General features: G+C 36.8%; 1 protein-coding gene and 1 non-coding gene across 2 annotated transcripts in view; one reads left to right on the top strand and one right to left on the bottom strand.

Annotated features, from left to right (window-relative positions):
• LOC115437408 (probable G-protein coupled receptor 158) overlaps positions 1 to 19,337 on the top strand; it is a 97,258-nt gene extending 77,921 nt beyond the window's left edge. Inside the window, exons 9-12 of the mRNA XM_030160633.1 lie at positions 8,816 to 8,962; positions 10,674 to 10,917; positions 13,201 to 13,754; positions 18,335 to 19,337. Coding sequence (XP_030016493.1) covers positions 8,816 to 8,962; positions 10,674 to 10,917; positions 13,201 to 13,754; positions 18,335 to 19,285 — 1,896 coding nt within the window. The 3' untranslated portion in view covers positions 19,286 to 19,337. The remainder of the gene's footprint in view (positions 1 to 8,815; positions 8,963 to 10,673; positions 10,918 to 13,200; positions 13,755 to 18,334) is intronic.
• trnak-cuu (transfer RNA lysine (anticodon CUU)) lies at positions 17,593 to 17,665 on the bottom strand. The gene has a single exon. It is a non-coding gene; the product is annotated as a tRNA-Lys (tRNA).
• Positions 19,338 to 24,882: the final 5,545 nt, after the last annotated feature.

Here is a 24,882-nt window from a genome sequence, read left to right as displayed (position 1 = left end):
GAATACACTGGGATAATTAAGCACAATGGGGGGATGTTAATCTCACGCAGCGTCTGTTCCTGAGTCTGGGCTAAATATTTGGTCTTCATTCGTTCCTATTTGTTATTCAAGCAGAGTTAAAGAGTTTGGTCATTAAGTCAAACTCAAACTGCTCTTCCCAGTTATGGTGCTATTGTAATGATGTAACTGTACTTCACCTGTTATTAGGGTCATTTCTCCAAACACTGAACCGCATACATTAGAAGATGCAGAACATAATCTGCATTATTAAAATTGCTAAATTAGTTTGTTGAATTAAATGGTTTTTTGTTGTTTTTTTTTAAGTGTGAAGATATTTAATGAAATCCATTACTAGTATATAAATATAACGTTTTCCCCCCAAATTCATAAAGCGCTTGTCTTTGCTCCTGTAGCAACCTTTAGTCTGAAAAAGTAATTTTTTTTTAAACTTTTTTTTCTAAGTGATAATTTTTGTAGAATAATAACAGTTATACAGACTAACAACATCACAACAGTACAGAAAAAACACAACAGATAAAGAAAAGGTACTGAAGTGCTGTTCTGTATGGTTTGTATCAATGTGTATGAGACCATATAGAAAATCTAAAATAATACTGGAAGGTCTCAGAGCGTCTGTGTGTGTGTGTGTGTGTGTGTGTGTGTGTGTGTGTGTGTGTGTATCAGCACAGTTCTGAGAAATTTAGATGTTTTTAACTGTCCAATTTGGTACCTACAGTTGATGAATAGTCCCATCTCCTCATTAAATATCTCAGCAAGTTGATAGGACCAATATTTTGGGAGATATTAGTCATTTCGGAATACAATAGCCTTACAATCGGTTGACCTGGTTGACTTGGTTGACCAGAAGCGCAGTACCACGCTGCATGATGGGAAATGAAGTTAAAAACAGGAATGACGCATTTACTAACTTCAATCCCTAGATATCGGTATTAATATAACCCGTGGTTTCCCATGTTTCAGCGGGTTAGATATGCTCATAATGTCATAAAGTATCAGTGATAACAGCAGACATGATTCCCCACAGAGAGCAGAATGATAGATTTATTAAGAATAATAATACTCATACTAATAATAATAATAATAATAATAATAATAATAATAATGATAATAATAATGATAACAACAACATAGATCATCATCAGTGTGATGAACAACACCATCACTATTAATAAAAGTACTGTAGCTACTATTATGACTCTATTTATTTATTTATTTATTTATCTTTTATTTATTTTATTAGTAATACGGTTAACAAAACATAGTGGAAAGAAAAAGAACAACAACAACAACAATCAACAAACCCTGCCCCTCACACATATTTTGCCCATTGTAAGTAAATGGGAAGATTTCAAAAATTCATTAAAAAAATTTTAACTTTGACCTACTGTTCCCAGAATGTAATGGGATCCATTCTGGCTCACTGGCCATCTTTAAAGCCAATTTGGTATGAATTCAGCCAATAGTTTTGTTGCTATAGAGATTTGAAATTTCACTCATTATAAGTAAATGGGGAAAAAAAAGAATTTAGAAATTCATTAAAAAATTTTAACTTTGACCTACTTTTCCCAAAATGTAATGAGATCTATGCTGGGTCACTGGCAATCTATAAACCAAATCTGGTATGAATTCAACCAATAGTTTTGCTGCTAGAGTTTTAACAAACAAACAAATCAAACCAAAAACAATACCCCTTGCCTCCTCTTCAGGGGGCAGGGTAGTACACAAAAGACAAATGAAGCAAATAAACAAACAAACAACAACAATAACAACATCATATTACAATGTCAAATTACAAATATAATAAATGTAAAGAGCAACTAAACAAGATAGACTGATTAGGGGTGATAGAGAAAAGGGAAGAGGGGGGAGTGAATGAAAGCGAGAAAGAGAGAGAGAGAAAGAAAGGAGAAAGTGAGAGGGTAAATCATTATTATAATAATGATAATGATAATAACAACAACACAACATATAGTAATAAGTGTAATTTGATAGTATTACTGTGGCGGTGGGGGGGCAACAGAGGCAGCCACAATAACAGTAAAAATGGGTTAAATAATTAAATATTTATAATGATTTATATCAGTTCATATCAGTTTGCGTTTATGTTAATTAATTTAAATGAATATGTCTACTATTATGAGTTTATTGAAAAAGATGACTGACAGTACTACATCTCCAGAGTGAGTCCAAGACAAGACTGGGAGGCATGAGGGACTGCAGGATACTGTAAGACCCATGGATATGTCCACAGCTGCCCACCCCCACTCCCACACCAGGCAGGGTGCTGGCTTTAATGTATTATACAGTGTATCTGCTCATAGTGTGTGTTAGTTGTAGTCTGGTGTATCACATTAAGAGAAGTGAGGTGTACAGTATCAGTACAGCCCAGAGCAGAATGTGTTAGCACCGTAAATGGTGCCTTTAACCGGCAGTGGAAGAGTTAAAATTATGAAACTTTAATGAATTGGAACCCCCCAGGTAGAATAGGGAGCTAGGTGGAAGTTTTTATTAGGAGCAGTTTAGGTAGAAATTGATGTTAGGGTTCTACCTAATACTTTTTACAGGGAAAAGAGCTCCAGGTAGAACTTTGACTTGGAATCCTTGGGTCTATTTGGACCCTGTTGTGAGGGTTCTACCTGGAACTTTTTAGGTGGAAAACGGTCCTAGTTTTTTTGTATAGCCTTTTATATAGAGGGCTGTGCATTAAATAAATTATATAATATAAGGTCATCCTGCTTATGTTTGTGGTACAGATCCAATTTTAACCATTAATGCAGTGGTTCCCAACCTTTTTTGGCTCTTGACCCCATTTTAACATCACAAATTTCTGGCGACCCCAGACATTCAAAAAAAAAAATTTATTTATTTATTTTTTTTAATAAAATTCATTTGTTTTTGATCATGTAATAGTTTGCTATATTATGTTGCAAATAAACATTAATTTTAGAGGACATTTAGTCTATATAATGTATATTTTTATGGACAGAGGCAGTAAATCCAGGTGTAGATTACTGCACAAAGGGAGAATTTTAGTTTCCTTGGTCAGGATATGCACAGATTTACAAGGCTGACAATTAATACTGAACAAACAAGAACTCAAACTATGAATTATGAAAGAGCTGCAGCATCTGAAACTGACCACAATGAACATTTGAAAGATAAACAGAACCACAGTGCTTCAGTTTCAGCTTCACAGTTTGTCATGTCTTTTATGGATTGGGATTGTTTCTATCAACTCACCATATATTTTTTATTACTAAGTTTTTTGTTTTTTGGGTTTTTTTTTTTGTTTGTTTGTTTTTTTTTTTCATTTTTATCAATTTCTAGAAATTTCAGGTGATCCCATTTGAATTCCGGGTCCCGACCCCAAGGTTGAAAAACACTGAATTAAAGACCCAAACATCTACTGGCGACCAAAACCATCTACTGATCTAAACTATTTAATATCTGTTGATCTATTAATCCTATCAATACATGTAAATAATTGGTGTAAAATTCAGTTTGTCATCTTTTCATGGTCATCAGTTTTAACACTGGTTGCACTGGGGTGTGATGCCAATGGTCGGGTGGTCTAATGACGTCTCATTGTCTCTTTTTGTGGCAATGACAATAAACTGAAAGTGTTCAGTGAATAAAATATAAAAAATAAAAAAAAATACATGATTTACGCTGAAAAAACTCAAAATACAGTGAATAATATTACAATAAATGGTGACACATCAGTGAAGAAAGGTTACATATAGAGAGAAATTAATTTGGGAACTGACACAAAACAAGGACCGGGTCTTTTTGGGTTAAAGTATATAAGGTCATCCTGCTTGTGTTTGTGGTACAGATCCTATTTTAACCCTTAAAGACCCAAATATTCACTGGTGACCAAAAGCATCTACTGATCTAAACTGTTTAATTCCTGTTGATCCAATAATCCTATCAATACATGTAAATAATTGGTGTAAAATACAGTTGGTCATCTTTTCATGGTCATCAGGTATGACCCATTTGGACGTTCATAGGCTCCGTAGTTACTGGGGAAACACCGTCATCTTCTACAACATTGATTCACCAGTAAAACCCATGGAGTTGGATCAATAACAGTGGATGGACACACTTGGTTTATGTTCAGTTAATGATAAATTTTGTTGAAAAATTCACATTTTCTTCATTTTTCTCTGTTTTTGATACTATGACAATTAACCTTTATCTGAGCTTTTATGAACATCTGCATGATCAGTGAATTAAATATAGGAAAATACCTGATTTTTATTGAAGAACTGCAAAATACAGATATCTAATATTATAATAAATGGTTAAATAGAGAGGAAAAAATTGTTTTGGAACGGCTGCAAAAGTCACACTGGGTCTTTATGGGTTAATTTACTGATCATGATGTTTATAAAAGCTCAGAGTAAATTCGAAGGTTATCATATCAAAACAGATTAAACAGACGTTCTCATTAACTTAACATAAAACCAAGCATCTACAACCGCTGCCATTTGTCAGACTCCATGGGTTTTATTGGTGAATCAATGTTGCAGAAGAATCACTGACAGTGTTTCCATGTTCACTACGGAGCCTCTGAACGTCCAAATGCATCTTATCTGATGCTGCTGAAAAGCTGAGAAACTCCATTTTACTTCAGTCATTTCACTTTATTGATATAATGAATGGAACAGAAGTTATTAATCATTTTAGATCAGTAGATGCTTTTAGTCGTCAACAGCTGTTTAGGTCTTTTAGGTTAATAGATAGATAAAGAAATACACAGACAGGTAATTATGTAAATGATATTAAATAATGATGTTGTGAAAATGATATTTTAATTTGTGCAGTAAAATCATTCAGTCATAATCCTATCAGTTCCTGCAATGTTAAATGTCTGAATACAACACATGAATACTAGAGCCAAAAATGAAGTAATAATCAAGTATGTAATAAAAAAAAAAGATGTCTTGCAATAAATCTAATCAAAGGCATCCTCTAAGCCAAATATAACACCGCTGAAGAAACTACTTTTCAGTTTTATGCCCTGCAGGGTCAGTGATGCCATTGTTAAATTCTTTATTGAGAGTGATTTAGTGATGAATTTGTCTGTATGAATGAGTCATGCATCAATAACAGAGTCATTTTACATATGATCAGAATCATGTTTATCGTCATGTAACAATGAAGTAATAATAGAGTATGTAATAGAAAAAATAGATGTCTTACAATACATCTAATCAAAGGCATCCTCTAAGCCAAATATAACACTTTCTATGCCCTGCAGGATCAGTGATGCAGTCGTTAACCCCTTTATTCGGAGTGATTTAGTTTTGAATTTGTCTGTATAAATGAATCATGCATCAGTAATAGAGTCATTTTACATATGATCAGAATCAGAATCATGTTTATTGTTATGTAACGATGAAGTAATAATAGACTACGTAATAAAAAAAAAGAGAGAGATGTCTTACAAAAAATCTAATCAAAGACATCCTCTAAGCCAAATATAGTTCTTTTTCTGCCCTGCAGGGTCAGGGATGCCATTGTTAACCTCTTTAATCAGAGTGATTTAGTTTTGAATTTCTCTGTATAAATGAATAATACATCAATAACAGAGTCATTTTACATATAATCAGAATCAGAATCATGGTGATTGTCATGTAAAAATGAAGTAGTAATAGAGTATGTAAGAAAAAAATGGATGTCTTACAATAAATCTAATCAAAGGCATCCTCTAAGACAAATATAACACTGCTGAAGAAACTACTTTTCAGTTTTATGCCCTGCAGGGTCAGTAATGCCGTTGTTAAACTCTTTATTGAGAGTGATTTAGTGATGAATTTGTCTGTATGAATGAGTCATGCATCAATAACAGAGTCATTTTACATATGATCAGAATCAGAATCATGTTTATTGTCATGTAACAATGAAGTAAAAATAGAGTACGAAATTAAAAAAAAAAAAGAGAGAGATGTCTTACAAAAAATCTAATCAAAGGCATCCTCTAAGCCAAATATAGTTCTTTTTCTACCCTGCAGGGTCAGTAATGCCATTGTTAACCTCTTTGTTCAGAGTGATTTAGTGATGAATTTGTAAGTATGAATGAATCATGCATCAATAACAGAGTCATTTTACATATGATCAGAATCAGAATCATGTTTATTGTCATGTAACAATGAAGTAAAAATAGAGTACGAAATAAAAAAAAAAAAGAGAGAGATGTCTTACAAAAAGTCTAATCAAAGGCATCCTCTAAGCCAAATATAACACTTTTTATGCCCTGCAGGGCCAGTAATGCCATTGTTAAACTCTTTATTGAGAGTGATTTAGTGATGAATTTGTCTGTATGAATGAGTCATGCATCAATAACAGAGTCATTTTACATATGATCAGAATCAGAATCATGTTTATTGTCATGTAACAATGAAGTAAAAATAGAGTACGAAATAAAAAAAAAAAAAGAGAGAGAGATGTCTTACAAAAAATCTAATCAAAGGCATCCTCTAAGCCAAATATAGTTCTTTTTCTGCCCTGCAGGGTCAGGGATGCCATTGTTAACCTCTTTGTTCAGAGTGATTTAGTGATGAATTTGTAAGTATGAATGAATCATGCATCAATAACAGTCATTTTACATATGATCAGAATCAGGATCATGTTTATTGTCATGTAAAAATGAAGTAATAATAAAGTATGTAATAGAAAAAAAAACAGATGTCTTGCAATAAATCTAATCAAAGGCATCCTCTAAGCCAAATATAACACTTTCTATGCCCTGCAGGGTCGGGGATGCCATTGTTAACCTCTTTAATCAGAGTGATTTAGTTTTGAATTTCTCTGTATAAATGAATAATACATCAATAACAGAGTCATTTTACATATAATCAGAATCAGAATCATGGTGATTGTCATGTAAAAATGAAGTAGTAATAGAGTATGTAAGAAAAAATAGATGTCTTACAATAAATCTAATCAAAGGCATCCTCTAAGACAAATATAACACCGCTGAAGAAACTACTTTTCAGTTTTATGCCCTGCAGGGTCAGTAATGCCGTTGTTAAACTCTTTATTGAGAGTGATTTAGTGATGAATTTGTCTGTATGAATGAGTCATGCATCAATAACAGAGTCATTTTACATATGATCAGAATCATGTTTATTGTCATGTAACAATGAAGTAATAATAGAGTACGTAATAAAAAAAAAAAAAAAAGAGAGAGAGATGTCTTACAAAAAATCTAATCAAAGACATCCTCTAAGCCAAATATAGTTCTTTTTCTGCCCTGCAGGGTCAGGGATGCCATTGTTAACCTCTTTGTTCAGAGTGATTTAGTGATGAATTTGTCTGTATGAATGAGTCATGCATCAATAACAGAGTCATTTTACATATGATCAGAATCAGAATCATGTTTATTGTCATGTAACAATGAAGTAAAAATAGAGTACGAAATTAAAAAAAAAAAAAGAGAGAGATGTCTTACAAAAAATCTAATCAAAGGCATCCTCTAAGCCAAATATAGTTCTTTTTCTACCCTGCAGGGTCAGTAATGCCATTGTTAACCTCTTTGTTCAGAGTGATTTAGTGATGAATTTGTAAGTATGAATGAATCATGCATCAATAACAGTCATTTTACATATGATCAGAATCAGAATCATGTTTATTGTCATGTAACGATGAAGTAATAATAGAGTACATAATAAAAAAAAGAGAGAGATGTCTTACAAAAAATCTAATCAAAGACATCCTCTAAGCCAAATATAGTTCTTTTTCTGCCCTGCAGGGTCAGGGATGCCATTGTTAACCTCTTTAATCAGAGTGATTTAGTTTTGAATTTCTCTGTATAAATGAATAATACATCAATAACAGAGTCATTTTACATATAATCAGAATCAGAATCATGGTGATTGTCATGTAAAAATGAAGTAGTAATAGAGTATGTAAGAAAAAAATAGATGTCTTACAATAAATCTAATCAAAGGCATCCTCTAAGACAAATATAACACCGCTGAAGAAACTACTTTTCAGTTTTATGCCCTGCAGGGTCAGTAATGCCGTTGTTAAACTCTTTATTGAGAGTGATTTAGTGATGAATTTGTCTGTATGAATGAGTCATGCATCAATAACAGAGTCATTTTACATATGATCAGAATCATGTTTATTGTCATGAAACAATGAAGTAATAATAGAGTACGTAATAAAAAAAAAAAAAAGAGAGAGATGTCTTGCAAAAAATCTAATCAAAGGCATCCTCTAAGCCAAATATAGTTCTTTTTCTGCCCTGCAGGGTCAGGGATGCCATTGTTAACCTCTTTGTTCAGAGTGATTTAGTGATGAATTTGTAAGTATGAATGAATCATGCATCAATAACAGAGTCATTTTACATATGATCAGAATCAGGATCATGTTTATTGTCATGTAAAAATGAAGTAATAATAAAGTATGTAATAGAAAAAAAACAGATGTCTTGCAATAAACCTAATCAAAGGCATCCTCTAAGCCAAATATAACACTACTGAAGAAACTACTTTTCAGTTTTATGCCCTGCAGGGTCAGTGATGCCATTGTTAACCTCTTTATTCAGATGAATTTGTCAGTATGAATGAATCATGCATCAATAATAGTCATTTTACATATGATCAGAATCTGAATCATGTTTATTGTCAAGTAACAATGATGTAATAATAGAGTATGTAATAAAAAAATAAATATCTTACAATAAATCTAATCAAAGGCATCCTCTAAGCCAAATATAACACTTTTTATGCCCTGCAGGGTCAGTGATGCCGTCGTTAACCTCTCTCTCCATCTGTCTTAGTTCTTGTCCAAAGGGACTCAGGCCAGAGATGATATTGCCACCGAGGCCTACGAGGAGGAGCTGGACATGAGAAGGTCTGGATCGTATTTAAACAACAGCATCACCTCGGCCTGGAGCGAGCACAGCCTGGACCCAGAGGATATAAGGGTGAAGTGATACTGAAAATGCAGAAAAATCCTGCTTTTAAAGAGTTATTGTTAAGCAGACAGATCATTTAGAACTGTTAGCCTGAGCAGCGCAGTATCACATGGCTTTGATTTATCGTCATATTAATAAGAGAATTAAAAATGAGAGGAAAAATAGATGGTTTTTTTAGTCAACGTACACATATGTCAGACTTAATTATATATTTTGGATTTACTGTAGAATGAATTAGGGCAATTCTGCAAACAGTCTGAGGGAAGATCTTCTGTTTTGTTTTGTTTTAAAGCAGCTGGAATCCAGAAAGTTATTTTTCTGATCTTTGGGTTAAAGCGAGTGAAGTGAAGTGTGATATTGTGTACTGCCATGCTTCAGCGGTGAAGGTGATGATAGTGTACACGTACTAGTATCTTTATTCAGAGTGATTTAGTGATGAATTTGTCCGTATGAATGAATCATGCATCAATAATAGTCATTTTACATATGATCGGAATCAGAATCATGTTTATTGCCGTGTAAGTAAACAGGGTTCCTTTTACTAGGAATTTGCTTCAGTGGTTTGGTGCTTAGATAGAACATGGAGTAGGTGTAAAGCATGCAGTAATTTAAAAAAATAAATAAATAAATAAAAGTGGTGCCAGTTCCTAAAAATTTTAAATTTTGACCTACTTTTCCCAAAATGTAGTCACAGCTATTCTTGGTGACTGGCAATCTATGAACCCAATTTGGTATGAATACAACCAATAGTTTTACTGTTACAGACATTTTAAGTTTTGCCCATTATAAGTAAATGGGGGGGAAAAAAAGATGTAAAAAAATTAATAAAAAATTTGAAATTTGACCTATTTTTCCCAAAATATAATGACATCTATTCTGGGTCACTGGTAATCTACAAACCCTATTTGGTATGAATTCAACCAGCAGTTTTGCTGCTACAGACATTTGAATTTTCACCCATTAGAAGTAAATGGGAGAAGAAAAAAGATTTTAAAAATTCCTAAAAAATTTAAATTTTGACCTACTTTTCCCAAAATGTAATCACATCTATTCTTGGTCACTGGCAATCTATAAACCCTATTTGGTATGAATTCAACCAACAGTTTTGCTGCTACAGACATTTGAATTTTCACCCATTATAAGTAAATGGGGGGGGGGGGTTTAAAAATTAATAAAACATTTAAACTGTGACCTATTTTTCCCAAAATTTAATGACATTTATTCTGGGTCACTGGCAATGTATAAAGCAAATTTGGTAAAAAAAAAAAAAATTTAAGCAAAAGTTTTGCTGCTACAGACATTTGAAATTTCGCCCCTTATAAGTAAATGGGGAAAAAAAGATTTGAAAAATTCATAAAAAATTTAAACTTTGACCAACTGTTCCCAAAATGCAATGAGATCTATTCTGGGTCACTGACAATATATAAACCAAAATTAGTATGAATTAAACCAATAGTTTTGCTGCTAGAGTGTTAACAAACGAACAAACCAAACCAAAAACAGAGTTATAGTGGACTCAAATTTTGCAAAATACACAATATACAATGTGGACAAAACCAATGAGTTTGAGTGAGGTAATGATAGTGAAGATACAAGAAATTTGAATTGCATAATAAACATTTTACAAATCATGTCTTAATAAGAGCTCTGCACTTCACATTATTTATTTAACATATTTAATCGAGATCTACTCACATTTTCCATCTCCTTTCATTTGTAGGATGAGCTGAAAAAGCTGTATGCCCAGCTGGAAGTCTACAAGCGCAAGAAGATGCTCGCAAACAACCCTCACCTCCAAAAGAAGCGCAACTCCAAAAAAGGCCTGGGCCGCTCCCTGATGAAGCGGATAACGGAGATCCCAGAGACCATGCACATACACCGCCAATGCAGCCGCGAGGACGGCAGCGAACACGGCAGCAACCGCAGCACTTTGAGGAGGAACCCATTCGATCCCAGCCACCACAGTGAGAACCAGAGTCCAAATGTGTGCACGGTCAGGCCAAAAATATAGACATGTGAAGGGAAAGATCTAACTGCAGGTCACAAAAATGAGAAAAGCTGTATTCTAGAGAGTGTTTTTAGTGCTTGTATAAGAAATGTCGCTGTTCTTTTTGATACTTGGAGGAAGTTCTTATATAGTCAACTCCATACACTGCAAAAATCTAAATCTTACCAAGTGTATTTTTTTCATTTCTAGTCAAAACGTTTCATCACATTTAAAATAAGACATAATCACCTAAAGAGTAACTTTTCAGTGAGATATAAGAACTGATTTTTAGACAATAGATCTTGAAAATCTTATTTCAAGAAATGTTACTAAGATAATTTTCATTTGCTCCATAGGCAGATTTTTTTGTGCTTGAATTAAGCAAAAGAATCTTGAATTAAGCAAAAAAAAATCTGCCAATGGAACAAGTGAAAATTATTAAGTATTTTGACAGTGACATAAAAATTGTAATTTTTCTTGTATATATCAAAACAGGGGATATAAAATGACACAATTAAGATGCAATAGAAGTGTGGACTTTCAGCTTTAATTCAAGGTTAACAACTTAAAAAAATATATATTACATTGGCTGATTTACAACCATTTTAACCGCCATTTTCAGACTCAAACATAATTGGATGGTTGAATGACTGAAAAGCAGTTTTATGTCCAGATGTGTCCTGTTCTTTAGTTGTTCTATGACAAATGACGCAGATAAAAGGTCTGGACTGGAGCTGATTCCAGATATTGAATTTGCATGTGGTAACTGTTCACTGTAATTCTCATTAAAAGGTGTCAATGCAAGTGAAGGAGGCATCATTGAGCCAAAAAAAACCCCAAATATATCAGAGAAAGAAATTCAGCAGTGGCCAAATCAACCATTTGGTGCAGTCTTAAAGAGAAAGTCCACTGGTGAGCGCAGTAATACCAAAAGACCTGGAAGACTATGGACCAAAAGTGGATGATTACTAGGGATGGGAATCGAGAACCGGTTCTTTTTGAGAGCCGGTTCCCAGTAGCTAGATTCCTTGGAATCGTTTGCCTGCCTGCTTAACGATTCTGCTTATTCATTCCACCTTCATTGTGCATGTGCGATGATGTCACACGTACGCTGCATCGTTTTGGTCAGAACGTGGCCGACATGGTGTTGAGGCAGAAACGGTCTAAAAAGACGACACCAGGTCCACTTACTTGGAACACTGTCAAAGCTTCCATGTCTTCAAAAGGGTGGAATCCCTCCAATATCCTCAAACATTTGTCCACAGCATGTGAATCATTTACAGGAATGTCACGTATTTGATACTCTACTTAGCGGCGCTTGTGAATGTAGCAGCAGAGTGAACACCGGGCCGGTTCCGGTGCGGGCAACAAACATCGTAACTCCTGAAATACAAGTTTCCAAAGGTAAGAAGGGAAAGGAAATGAGATGCACAACAACGGGAGACAAGCCGAGTCGAACCGGTTCCACGTTGTAGAAATGCGAGAATAGAGGAATTAGTAAAGCGTCTTTAGTTTCACTTTCACTGTGTACCCCCCCCCCCCCCCCCCCCCCAAACTGGCCCGGCGTCATCTGTTATTCTTATTTGTACATACTGTATATGTTATATTTTCTGTGCAGAGATGGAAATATAAAAGACAGTTAATGCAAACACACCCGTTTGTACTCTTTTATTCCCTCACCCAATGAGAATCGATAAGAGAATTGATAAGGAATCAGATTGATAAGCAATATCGATAATGGAATCAGAATCGTTAAATTCTTAACTATTCCCATCCCTAATGATTACAGAATTCTTGTATTGTAGAAGAAAAAGTCCAGAACACAGTTAAGGAAGTCAGTCTGTCATTATCAAAGTCTATAATGAACACACACCTTCATGAATATAAATACAGAGGGTTAACAAGATGCAAACCACTGGTAACCCCCGACAACAGGAAGGACACATTAGACTTAAGCAGAAAACATGTAAAGAAAGTAATTTCATGTTAAACCCATTGAATTAAAGCTGAAAGTCCACACTTCCCTCACATCTTCATTGTTTCATTTCAGAGTTAAACACTTCCTACCCTGAAGAGTTTTATTTAGAGGGAGTTAAATGACCTACTTGGATCCTGAAAGTGTGCAGACTTTTCTCTTTCTGATTCTACTAGTATGTCAGAGTCAGAGTAACAGTAACGGAATGAAAACTAGGAAAGCACCAATTGAATTTTACTTCTGAAAAGATTTATGTGCCTGAGTTGTTGTATGATTTTCATCCAGGCAAACAACGGGACGACTCCCTGAAGAACAAAGTCATGGGCTTGAAGAAGTCACTCAGCTATGACCACGTTTGTGACCAGGACGAGGAAACTGCAAGTCCAACCGGCTCGGCTATCGGAGACAAAATGACTCCTGTTGGAGGAGGTGGGGAGGGGTCTCTCCTCGGTTCCCTCATAGGTCGCCGCCACGCCAAGAAGCCGCTAGAACCAGCTGTGACCCCACAAACACTGCAACCAGCTGAGTCCACCGAATCTGTTCCGCTGTTCTGGAAATCAGCCAGCGCTCACAACCTGACGCATGAGAAGAAACCTGTCCACCTGCGGACCTCCATCATGCAGAAGTCTCTGAGTGTGATCGCCAGCGCCAAGGAGAAGATGCCAGGGCTCGCCAACAAGACGCAAAGTGTGGAGGATGCCAGTAAGAAAGGTGTGAAGGGACAGGATGGGAGGCTCGCTGAGGTGGATGAGACGCCTGAACATTACCCAAAGATGATCATCAGCCAGTCAGTGGAGTACTCCAAGACCCCCCTAAAGATGGGCATCATGAAGCAACAGGTATGTCTCCAGTGTTGGGAGTAACGCCTTACAAAAGTAACACATTACAGTTACGGATTACTTTTCGCTGTAACGCAGTAGTGTAAGGCTGTAAGGCATTACTAATCAGTTTTCAGTCATATTCTACTTTGTACATGTTCAATAGTGCTTGCGTTACAACACACTTTTGTTGGAGTGTGGTGTGTGTGTGTATGTGTGTGTCTGTGTGGGGGGGGTGCACCGGACGTTACCACCGAAAACTGGAGGGGGGGGTTGACGTAGCTCAATAAGTACCGTGATGCAGGACTGCAAGATATTGGGAAAAACTTACATTGCGATTTTTTTTAATCCTGCGATATACTGTATATATTGCAATATGAAAAAAATACTCAGGAGGATATAATAGCTGTGTGACGCTGATGTAAATGGTCCAACAAATTATTGTGTTTCCTTTTGTTGTGGCAACAATTGGAAGATACTGTCGACACAGAACACGTTTCAGTATCGTCCTTCTTGTAGCCCTAATAATTCCAGATAACTGACGTTGCTTTTCTTTTTGGCACCAAGTCTCTGTTTTTGGTGATTTTCTCTTGTTCATTGCTCATTTTTAGCTTACCGGCAGACAGGCCGTCAGCTATTGTTGTCATGCGGTGTCCGGCAGCATCGTCGTCGTCTATTGTCATCCATCGTTGTCTGTCGTCATCCATCGTTGTCTGTCGTCCGTTACAAAAATTTCAATCGTCCTCTTCTCCGAAACTACAATTTCGATTGACTTCAAACTTGGTATACAGCTTCTTTATGACGATGTCAGCAAAAGTTAGTGACATTTTTTGGATCCGGATCTGATTCTGGATTTGGTGCAACTTTGAAAAATTTCCCCATTATAAGAGATAGGAAGTGGATCGATGCAATAACTCAGTAAATATAAATGGTATCCAGTGTAAATTTCTACAGTCCAGCCCTGATGGGGAGATGACCAAAACATAATGGCCACATGCTGATCAGGATCTTCTTCTGGATCCGGGAACTTACGGAAAATTTAACATGGGCTCTTATGGGGAAAAAATTCAATCATCTTTCTCTCCGAAACTACAGTTCTGATTGACTTCAAACTTGGTATACAACTTCTGTATGATGATGTCAACACAAGGGATTCAAATTATTTAGATCCCGATCTGATTCTGGATTTGGTGCGACTTTGAAAAATTTCCCCATTATAAGAGATAGGAAGTGGATCGATGCAATAACTCAGTAAATATAAATGATATCCAGTGTAAATTTCTACAGTCCAGCCCTGATGGGGAGATGACCAAAACATGGGCTATTTCTGTAATGTCATAAATACACAGAACTGGGTGATAATAAATGGCATCTGGATACATTTCCCAAAGCTTTTAATTTGGCCGGTAAGCTACAAGGCCATTGGTCGTATTTTTCAATGTTGTGACCATTGACTCATTCCATGTGCAGGCGCGTGGTCTACTTCCGCAAACTGATTAAGAACGATTGTGATTGGTGGATCGCTGTGCGTAGTATGTGTCAGGTACCCAGGTTGAAATTAGATGAGAACATGTTGAGTTCATTTCCCTCCTACATCGCAGGACCTGCAATGTGACTATTACGCACACGTACATTGCGATGACGATGCTCAAACGATATATCGTGCAGCTCTACCATCATGTACCTTGTTTGCGGACAAGCGCGGGGGTGGGGGGGTGGGGGGGTTCTCGTTCCAGACACCCCTCGACGGTACTGCCTCTGTTGAGAAACACTGCTCTAGACATTGTGGTTTTGTTGTAAATAAAACATCTTTGGAACAGGAAGAACAAATCTCAAATAAAAATGAATTTATCAGCTTTTTCTGGAGCATCCACTGAGAAAAAAAAATGTACAGACAGCGAGGTCAGGCCACCTGGTTTGGGGAGTAGATAATGAAAATCTGGACCATCCCAGTGAGACTGCACCACAGAGCAGAGCTGTCAGAATTATCCTGTCGTCTTCAGGCTGTGGTGACTGGTACTAAACAAGATTGGGGGGTGGAAGTGCAGATGGTGTGGAATATCAAGAGGAGAATATCATCGCAGCAGAACACAGTTGTAAATTCATCTGCAGAGCCCAACTTTAGATCTGTCAGTTGGATGATATTTTGACTGTTGACACGATTTTACCATTTGACAAAACTCCACTTCCTGTTCTAGTGTCTTGTGAGTGTTTTGCAAACTGTGCCACAGTGCAGCAGCACGAGACTGACTCACAAATGGCTGCTGATTAACATGCAGTCTTCATACGCAGCTATGAAATGACTGTCACATCTCAGAAGAGAAACCAGGAACAGAAAAAGAGGTAAATAACAACAGCTTTATCCAGAATTTGTGGTAAAACAGTGAGCACAGAGACTGAAACGAGGTGTAATTGGCTGGCACGCTGTCACCTGTCTGCAGCCTGTGACAGCAAAGGTGGAGGAAAAAGTAAAATGTTGTTACTTGTGATGTTTGGAGCAGGTTCATTGTCTGCTTTATATCCAATTTGCAGTCTTGAAAATGTGTTGGCAACCTGGTGAAAATTGCCCAATCACTCAGACATGAAATATAAAATGAAAAAACAAATGTAGTGGAAGTGGTATGTGGAAAATTGTGAAGCCTGTAAATGTTTTAACACAGAAATGAAGTAAATGCAGATTAAAAAATGTTGATATGACTACAGGGTAGAGGATGAGCAAAGTACTATTATTTCTAGATTTTTTTATGATTAATTTCTGTTATCATAATGATTAAGTAGACTTTCTTATCTGTGGCAGTGTCCCCAATGACCCCACTGTGCTCAGGTGGAAGTGGAAGACGCGACAAGACCTTTTGGAAACACTTTCGGTAGAAGAGCTTTAGGAAGTCTAAGGGAAAACACTGGATAGAGCAGGTCGTTGTGGAGCAGGGGGGTCCAATCCTGGTCCTTGAGGGCCGGTATCCTGTATGTTTTAGATGTATCCCTCTTCCATGACACAAGAAGGTGTGCTGGAAGAGGGAAATATCTAAAACATGCAGGATACCAGCCCTTGAGGACCAGAGTTGGACATCCCTGTTGTAGAGGAATGGGATTCATCAAGGGGAAGAACCTTGGCTCCAAAATCAAGACAATGCGAATATATTTTAGAATTGTAATACCACGGATGGCCACTAGATGCTAGGCCCCAGTTCCCATTGACTTAATTGAATTTTTTTAGAACTCTTTTTATTATTTATCAGTATATATTGTACACCAGGGGTGTCCAACCCTGGTCCTCGAGATCTACTATCCTGCATGTTTTAGATGTGTCCTTCTTCCAGCACACCTGATTCAAATGATAAGCCTATCAATAAGCTCTGCAGAAGCCTGATAACAACCGTCAGGTGTGTTGGAAGAGGGAAACATCTAAAGCATGCAGGATAGTAGCTCTCGAGGACCAGGATTGGACACCCCTGTTGTACATGCGACACGTTTTACCCCATCAGCTGCATATCGTCAGCTTCCTGATAACACCTGCTATGTGACTTTTGGCAAATTTTACAGGAGAAACAAAAACTGTTTATATAACAGGAAACTGTGAAATATGACAAAAAAATATCTGTTCCTTTAATGTTGGTTCTTATGATGGAATCTAAACAACTTTCACAGGAGACTGAAACTTGAAGCTATAATAGGGGAGATAGCAGGTTTTTATTCCCAACCAAAAAATGTCACTTAGCAGGTTTTAGCAGGAAGCCGATGAAATATAGAAACACAACACACATTGGAAAGTGGAAGCTGTTGAGAAGATTTGGGGGGGTAAGTAAATCCCCACTTGGTGAATGGGAGGCAGAAGACCCTCCTCAAATCAAAGGCTCACCACCCAACGTGGGGCTCGAACCTATGACCCTGAGATTAAGAGTCTCATGCTCTACCAACTGAGCTAACCAGGCTTGCTATATGTGAAAGTATATCAATTTTGGACAATCAGTTCCATTTTTCACAGTTCCTTCCGTCAACTAATTATATTCAGTCTATGAGTTGGATACAGTAGTGTCATGTCAGAGGGTAGGGTTTGCATCCTCAGGAAAACTTCGCTTTTTTAGACTTTTCTCTTTTTTTAATGAAATTTTAGTTTCAGAAATCAAAACACTTGGTTATGTTTAGAAAAATATTAGTGATGCCACTGATTGCAGAATTCTGGATCAATATTTAAAATGACAGTTTGGCCAATGGCTGATAACCAATGGTGATGTATTGTTTATGTTGGTATAAATAGGTGTACAGATATCATAAATGGGTTAACTTAACTGTGTAAGCCTGTCTTTGACTGAACACAAATTCAATCCTTAATGTATTTATGAAAAACACAACAAGTAAATATTTGCCACTGATGTAAAGTCATCACTTTTGGCATTTTTATGCTAATATTGGCTGATGAACTAATATCAGGTACCAAAGTTTGAACAGTACATGGATGTGTGCGAAGAAATGGATAAATGTGGAGCTTTTGCAACAGTTCAACAAAAGGGGGCAAACTTCTACCATTCTAAGAAGTACCTTAACGTCCCTTTAATAAATAATCATGTTAAACTGGTTTGTCATGTGTTTTATTTGTCCAGGTGAGCGGTAGCCAGCCGTCCATTTGCTCTGAGACTGGGAGGAACCTGTACGATGTCTCAGAGGTTTGTCCCTGGGAGTTGGAAGAAACCCAGACTCCCTCTGAGGTTAAGACCCAGAAACATGTTTCCATCGCCCCAGGAGAGACCACATCAGGCCGGCGAGGCAGCAGCTCTGGAAACACCAAAGGCAGTCGGTCCCAGCAGAGGCAGAAATCAGGGCAGTCCCCCGCCAACAAACGCCGCTCCAAAGACAAAGGAGGGGAAAAAGAAGAAGGCAGGGAAACGCGCAAATCTCGGCCTCCCAGGTCACCTCTGCCCCTCAAACCGGACGTCTGCCCCTGGGAGTTCGATGAGCAGCCCATGTTGGGGGGGGATTCAGATTCCATCTCCCCAGACCGGATCAGACGCAAGAAAAGCGTCACACCAACTGATGGGAAACCGAAGACGCTCCATTCAGATCACTCCAAGTCCACGGGGAGCCTCCTGCAACCCCCGTCCCTGATGGTGGAGATCTGTCCATGGGATTACAGCAGCCCCCCCTCGCCCAAGCAGGAGAAGCCCAGCAACAGCCCGACGACACACAAGAAGAAACGGAAAGGCTCCTGCTCCTCCAACCACAAATCAGAGAAGGAGAAAGGCAGGGAAAGGCGGAGCTCCTCCAGCAAGCCGTCGTCGGAGAGGAGGCGCGTCAGCCAGTCGTCGGAGTGCAGCGGGCTGGTTTCTGAGCGGCGGAGGTGCTCCACCAGAGACCCAGAGGTGATGGAGAACAAAAGGGCGGAGGTTTTCCTCAGGGAAGCCGAGCCCTCGCACACCAGCTTTACTCAGACTAAACTCTCACCAGAGAGGAAGAAGGAGAGCAGTAGTTACAAACCTGCACTCATCAGCAGTGCAAAAAAAGCTGATGTTTGCCCCTGGGACTTTCCAGACCAAGACTCTGGAGAAAGGGCATGATGACTGGTGTGACGACTGTACTTTTTGTATTCACAGAATGACAGCACAAAAATAAAAAAAAAAGGACAAAGAAGATCTCGCAAAGGATCAGATAAGAAAATATAAAGATGTCATATTGTGTTTGCAAGGAAAGTTTCTCTGTGAGTCACCTTTTGTAAAGACAGACACATTTATTCTGCTGTCCATTGATGCAATCTGAACCTACTAACTTCTTGTTGTTACATTGCAGTGAATGCAGCCTTGAGGTCACTTTAAAGGATTCTTTTCTGCACCTTTGCTTGCACATCTGTTAAAGTATGTATGTTTTCCACAGTGAGTCCATGACGGTAGTGTGAAAATCAATGGTAGTTACGGTCAGTGTTGGGAGTAACATGTGACAAAAGTAATGCATTACAGTAACAGATTACTTATTGCTGTAACGCAGTAGTGTAAGGCATTACTAATCGATTTTCAGTAATATTTTATTCGGTACATGTTCAATAGTGCTTGCGTTACAACACATTTTTGACCCATAACTTAATTGCTCAAATGAAAAAAACTACCAAAGAGTAAGACCATGAGACCTTATGGAATCTAAAATGCGGCAGGAAAGTTCTATTTCCTACATGACAAACAGGAAGAAAACTCCAAGGCACTCTCTTTAAGCATTAAAATGTCTTAATTCTCATGGCATGGTCATATATAGACCTTAAAAACACTTGAACACGTTTCGGCTTCAAGCCTTCATCAGGAAGTCAAGTTTTTTTGACTTCCTGATGAAGTCTTGAAGCCAAAACACTGTTTGACATCTACTTTATGAATCCCTTTTTCCAAAGAGTACCTCAAACAAGCTCTTTTTTGGGTCCTAGAAACATTCCTTCCTATGATTTTTTGAAGTTCTATTTCCTGTTGGTGTTCAGCCAATGGGTGAAGACGACAGAAGACAGTGCATTGTCTACATGGACGTATGCTCATTTTTAACCCTAACCCTGCTTTACAGAAGCTAGTTAGCATGATCCCTGTGATCAGCAATGACAAGTTAAGCTAATGTTTCTATGACTAGTTAGAATTCTTTATTGATTGCGGATTTATCTACTGGGGTCCTTGGCGCCGCGCTTTGAACATGTAAAATGTTGAAAAAAATGCAAGTGTTCCTGCTGTGATTCAAACATCGTAGACTGTAGCGTTACTTATTAAGCTATCCATCTATATGTATTTCAGGGTGCAAATTTATGAGTCCCAAGGCTCTGCTATCTCTTGTATTGTCCTGGGTTGGGTTCTACGGCGCAAACGCCATTTATGACAGGAGTCCGTAAGTAATGCTGCGTTCCAGGCAACCCGTAACTCGTGTTTTTCCAACCTTCTAAAAATGCACTGGAATGGTAGTCAAACCTGTGACATCCCACTCGTGAACTCATACTAGATCCATGTATTCCCACTTCCGAGCTCTGACATCACGTAGCCAGTGAAACAACAATGCGGTGTTTATGCCAAATTGTTTATTAAAACAAGGGATTCCTATAACATTATTTTTCCACAACTGTTTCGACATTAGCTAGTTTTCAGTCCATTGAGGACAAGAATAAATTAAATACCAAATACATATCCAAATATACAAATAACGTAACATAAAAGGTATAACAGCGTCTCTTGCTTCATGCACCATTTTTCCTCTGTTTCCCTCTCTGAACATAAGCCCCATATGGTCCGCCATGCTTGTTTGTTTATATCTAACTACCACAATTCCTTGCGCTCGGGCAGTTTGGCGTGACTTGCCTGGAACGTTACAGAGTCGAGAGTTGTGGTTTGAAGTCGTGACTTAAGGGCTCAAAAACCTGCCTGGAACGCAGCATTACTCAAAAGTAATAGTAACGCACTACAACTCTGAGACAGCAATATTATAAGATAAGGAATTACTTTTAAATATCAAGTAATCTGTAATGTATTACAGTTTGGAAGTAACTTGCACAACACTGGTTACGGTACCAGCAGGTCAGACGATCAGGTAACACTACAGGCTTTATTTAATGAGCTTACTGAGCGATAACTCACATTTCCCCTGATACAGCGACGAAATGATAATTCTAGGTTACACAGTAAGTCAGCGGAGACCGATGATATCAGATGCCGGGGAGGGCTGATGATGAAAACCAGCAGGCAGTAGCGAGCAGAGATCTGAGGGGAAAATGGTGTGTTCGTCATGAGAACCAGGACCAAAGCCCCAGACATGGCTGTGATGCCTTACCTTTAGGCCAGATACATAATTCATGGCGCGAAGATGATCTGTTTGATTAGAGAATCGTGGGAATCACAAAGGATTCTGAGTCGGCTACGGCTTCCTTTCAAAGTGAAAACGCTGCTTCAATGACAGTCCTCCATATACAGATTGTGTTTTGCAGTCGCATGTGGCAAACGACCAAGCATCCAATAAGTAAATGTTTATCGGTTCTTTTGTACTCAGATATGACAGTGGATCTATTGATGTTGTTGCCTATGATATGTGTCTCCTTATGTACCACATGATGCTTTTGAAATGAAATGCATTGCTATCAATAATGTACGCACATATTTCAATCGGCTTGCAGTAACAGTTGAGCGGTACTAAAATATCCATGAGGCTTTTCCCTTCTGTTGACATACAGCGTTACTTACAGTTTACCCTTTGTTTTAATTATACATTTACTATATTTAGACCAAGGACATCCCTCCTCAATAAGGCAACATCACAGTGTAGATTTCAAAAGCAACTTAAGGACCAAAACGAAGCCAGAGTGAGGTGTTAGACGTGAATATTTCTTTTTTTTTTTTTCTTCATGATTTATTTACCCCATAATGCTTGAATGCACTTTCTTTGCTTCTTTGCCGCAAACAGATCTTAGCACTCGTTCAATCGCTAAAAACCACAACTATGCATGACCGAACAATTCACCAATTCTCCAACAAAATGAGTAATTTATCATTTCAGCACCAACAAAAACAAGTCGGCCTTTCTGTCCTGTGATCAGCCACCCACCACTGACAATTAATGCGATGCAGTTACACACAGTGGTCACTTTAGCTACATTATGGTTGTGTGCATGACAGTGAAAATACAGGGGCCATAACACACATAAAAATCACAGAAGGGATAAAAAAAAAAAAAAAAAAACTACATGTATTATAAAATACTAAAAGAAGACTTGACCCATTTTAGGGATTTTTTTAAACAATAAGATGTCAGATGTTGCAAGAAAAGAGCATCCGTGAAGTGGAAGGATGGAAAAATAAACCCACTACTACACTTTATTTATAACTGGTCTAACTTACACAAGCTTTTTTCTATCAGGTGGTTTAGGCGGTGTCGAATGGAAAGCTGTAATCGCCCACTAAATGTACTCTATGCTTGTTAATGTGTTGCTCCAAAAATGATTGTAGCATCCACATGGGAGAATTTATATTGTACATTCATGTTGTGTTGCATGTACATACAGTAAATACCCTGTTCTCAGTTCTAATTAAATGTTTCTATAAAATCTACTGTTGCGTATTTGGTTCTTTTTTTTTTTTTTTTTTTAGTCTGAATATTTTTTCATTGCAATGTCACTGGAATATTAGAAAGTTACATTTAATTATTTTTCATTTTTCATTTTATTTGTTTATTTCGAGTATTTACAGAATACATGCAAATTCAAAATTCCAAAATCATTCATCTACACTCCAAAAGGAGTGAGAAGAAGAAAAAGTTATTTAATCCCACCCCCATTCTCATCATTAAATAACTTAATATGATAACTCTTAATGTGAGACGTTTATTTATCTCAAAGGTTTTTGGCATAAATATTTGATTTTTACACTAAAATTAATTCTCAAGCTGGATTTGTATGTTATTAAATCAGGATAATGCTGTTGATGTCTTGTAAAAGAACTCTGAAAATTAAGAAAACAAAATTAAAAATACAGTCTTCATCCTTCAATCCACAATGGACCACAAGTACAGAACAGTAACAACATACACAGAACAAAGAGCTAAAAATGGCTGCAGCTCTGGGTAAATGTTATTTCAATGTAAACACTGACACAGTGGAGCAGGTTGTTTTTCTACAGCTGTACGACGCTGCCACCAAGTGGAAGAACAGTTCAATTGATGATTCTAGAAGCTCAGTCTTATAAAAACTAGATGGCACTGTCATGCTCTTTCCACAGTTTGTCATTTAAGACACCTTTGGCAAAACTACAAAAACAACGTGTCGTTCTTTATTCAGTTTTAATGATTTGATGAGAAAAAATGCCTCATGGATCAGTAAAAGTGAAATCTAAGGTTATTCTCTTTGTATGTTTTTTTTTTTTTTCATTTGATTTTGCGTAAATTATTTATTTTAAATATTCATTTTGTAAATTTAGCTATTTTTGTTTGTGATTTTTGTTATATATTATTGATTTTTATTGATTATATTTTTTAGATTTATTCTTTTTGGTTGTTTTGATCCACTTTCTTCATTATATTGTTCATTTTTGTTGATTTTACTTAATTATTTTGTGAACTTTCTTGAATAAATTGTTTATTCTTGTTCATTATCTGGGTTACATGGCTAATTTTCTTGCTCGTAATGTTTATTTTTGTTTATTTTCTTGATCATTTAATTCTTATTTTTGTGTCAGACGATTATAATAATATACATCCAGTTCCATATTAAGTCTCACAGAAGTCAAACCACTGAACACATCAAACCAAACCTACGAAGTGACGCAGCTTCAGCAAACGCAGCCATTATAGGTGTATTTTAAAAAAAAAACAAAAAAAAAAAAACGTAATTTTGAATTTATTGTTAATCTGATCATTTTATTTGGAAAATTTCACATACACAAAAGTAAATATGTCAAAACACACCCAAATTTTAAAGTCTTTATGGTAGAATTCGAAAAATTCAATCACTGCTATTTATTTTTAACCAAAAAGAAAGCACAAACACCCTGACAATTCATAAACAATTCTTTAAAATAGAATGAATTCAATCTCTGTTGAAACTTTTTTCTTCAGTCTTCATATTTTAAGTTATTATTATTATTATTATTATTATTATTATTATTATTATTATTATTATCATTATTATTATTTTTGTCTTCTTTGTGTCTGTAAACCTTTGCATTATGTTAATTTATTTGTCTGGACATTTTTTATTATTTTTTATATCTTGATGTTTGTTCAAAATATCTCTGTTTTGTATACATTTATGTTTTCAATAAAGTTGGAGTTAAAAAAAAAGGTAGGAAAAATAAAAGATGATCATAATTTAAAAAAAAAAAAAAAAAAAAAGATATTAAAAAATATTTATACTTGCATTTTCTGCTGTAATGGGTTTAAAACATCAAAACTGAAGGTTTATAAAGCATTTAAGGCGGAAGTAAATGAAAAGCTGCGTTTGTGGGATGCACTTTTCCAACAGCGTGATGCGTTCAAGTGTCTGCCAAGCGAACTCAAACGACTCCTTTAGAAGGAAAACAGATCCAGAATAAAGAACTATCGGTGTTTTCATGTTTTGCTAAATGATTATTGTTAGTTTTAAACTTCTTGTCATCTGCTGTGTCTATATAAAAACCCTCCCACCTCGCCCACTCCCACTCCCACTCAGGCTCCATCC

Source organism: Sphaeramia orbicularis, chromosome 17 (assembly GCF_902148855.1).
Source record: "Sphaeramia orbicularis chromosome 17, fSphaOr1.1, whole genome shotgun sequence".
Classification (NCBI taxonomy): Eukaryota; Metazoa; Chordata; class Actinopteri; order Kurtiformes; family Apogonidae; genus Sphaeramia; species Sphaeramia orbicularis.
Note: the sequence above shows the minus strand (reverse complement) of the source record. Positions and strands in the feature narration are given on the sequence as shown.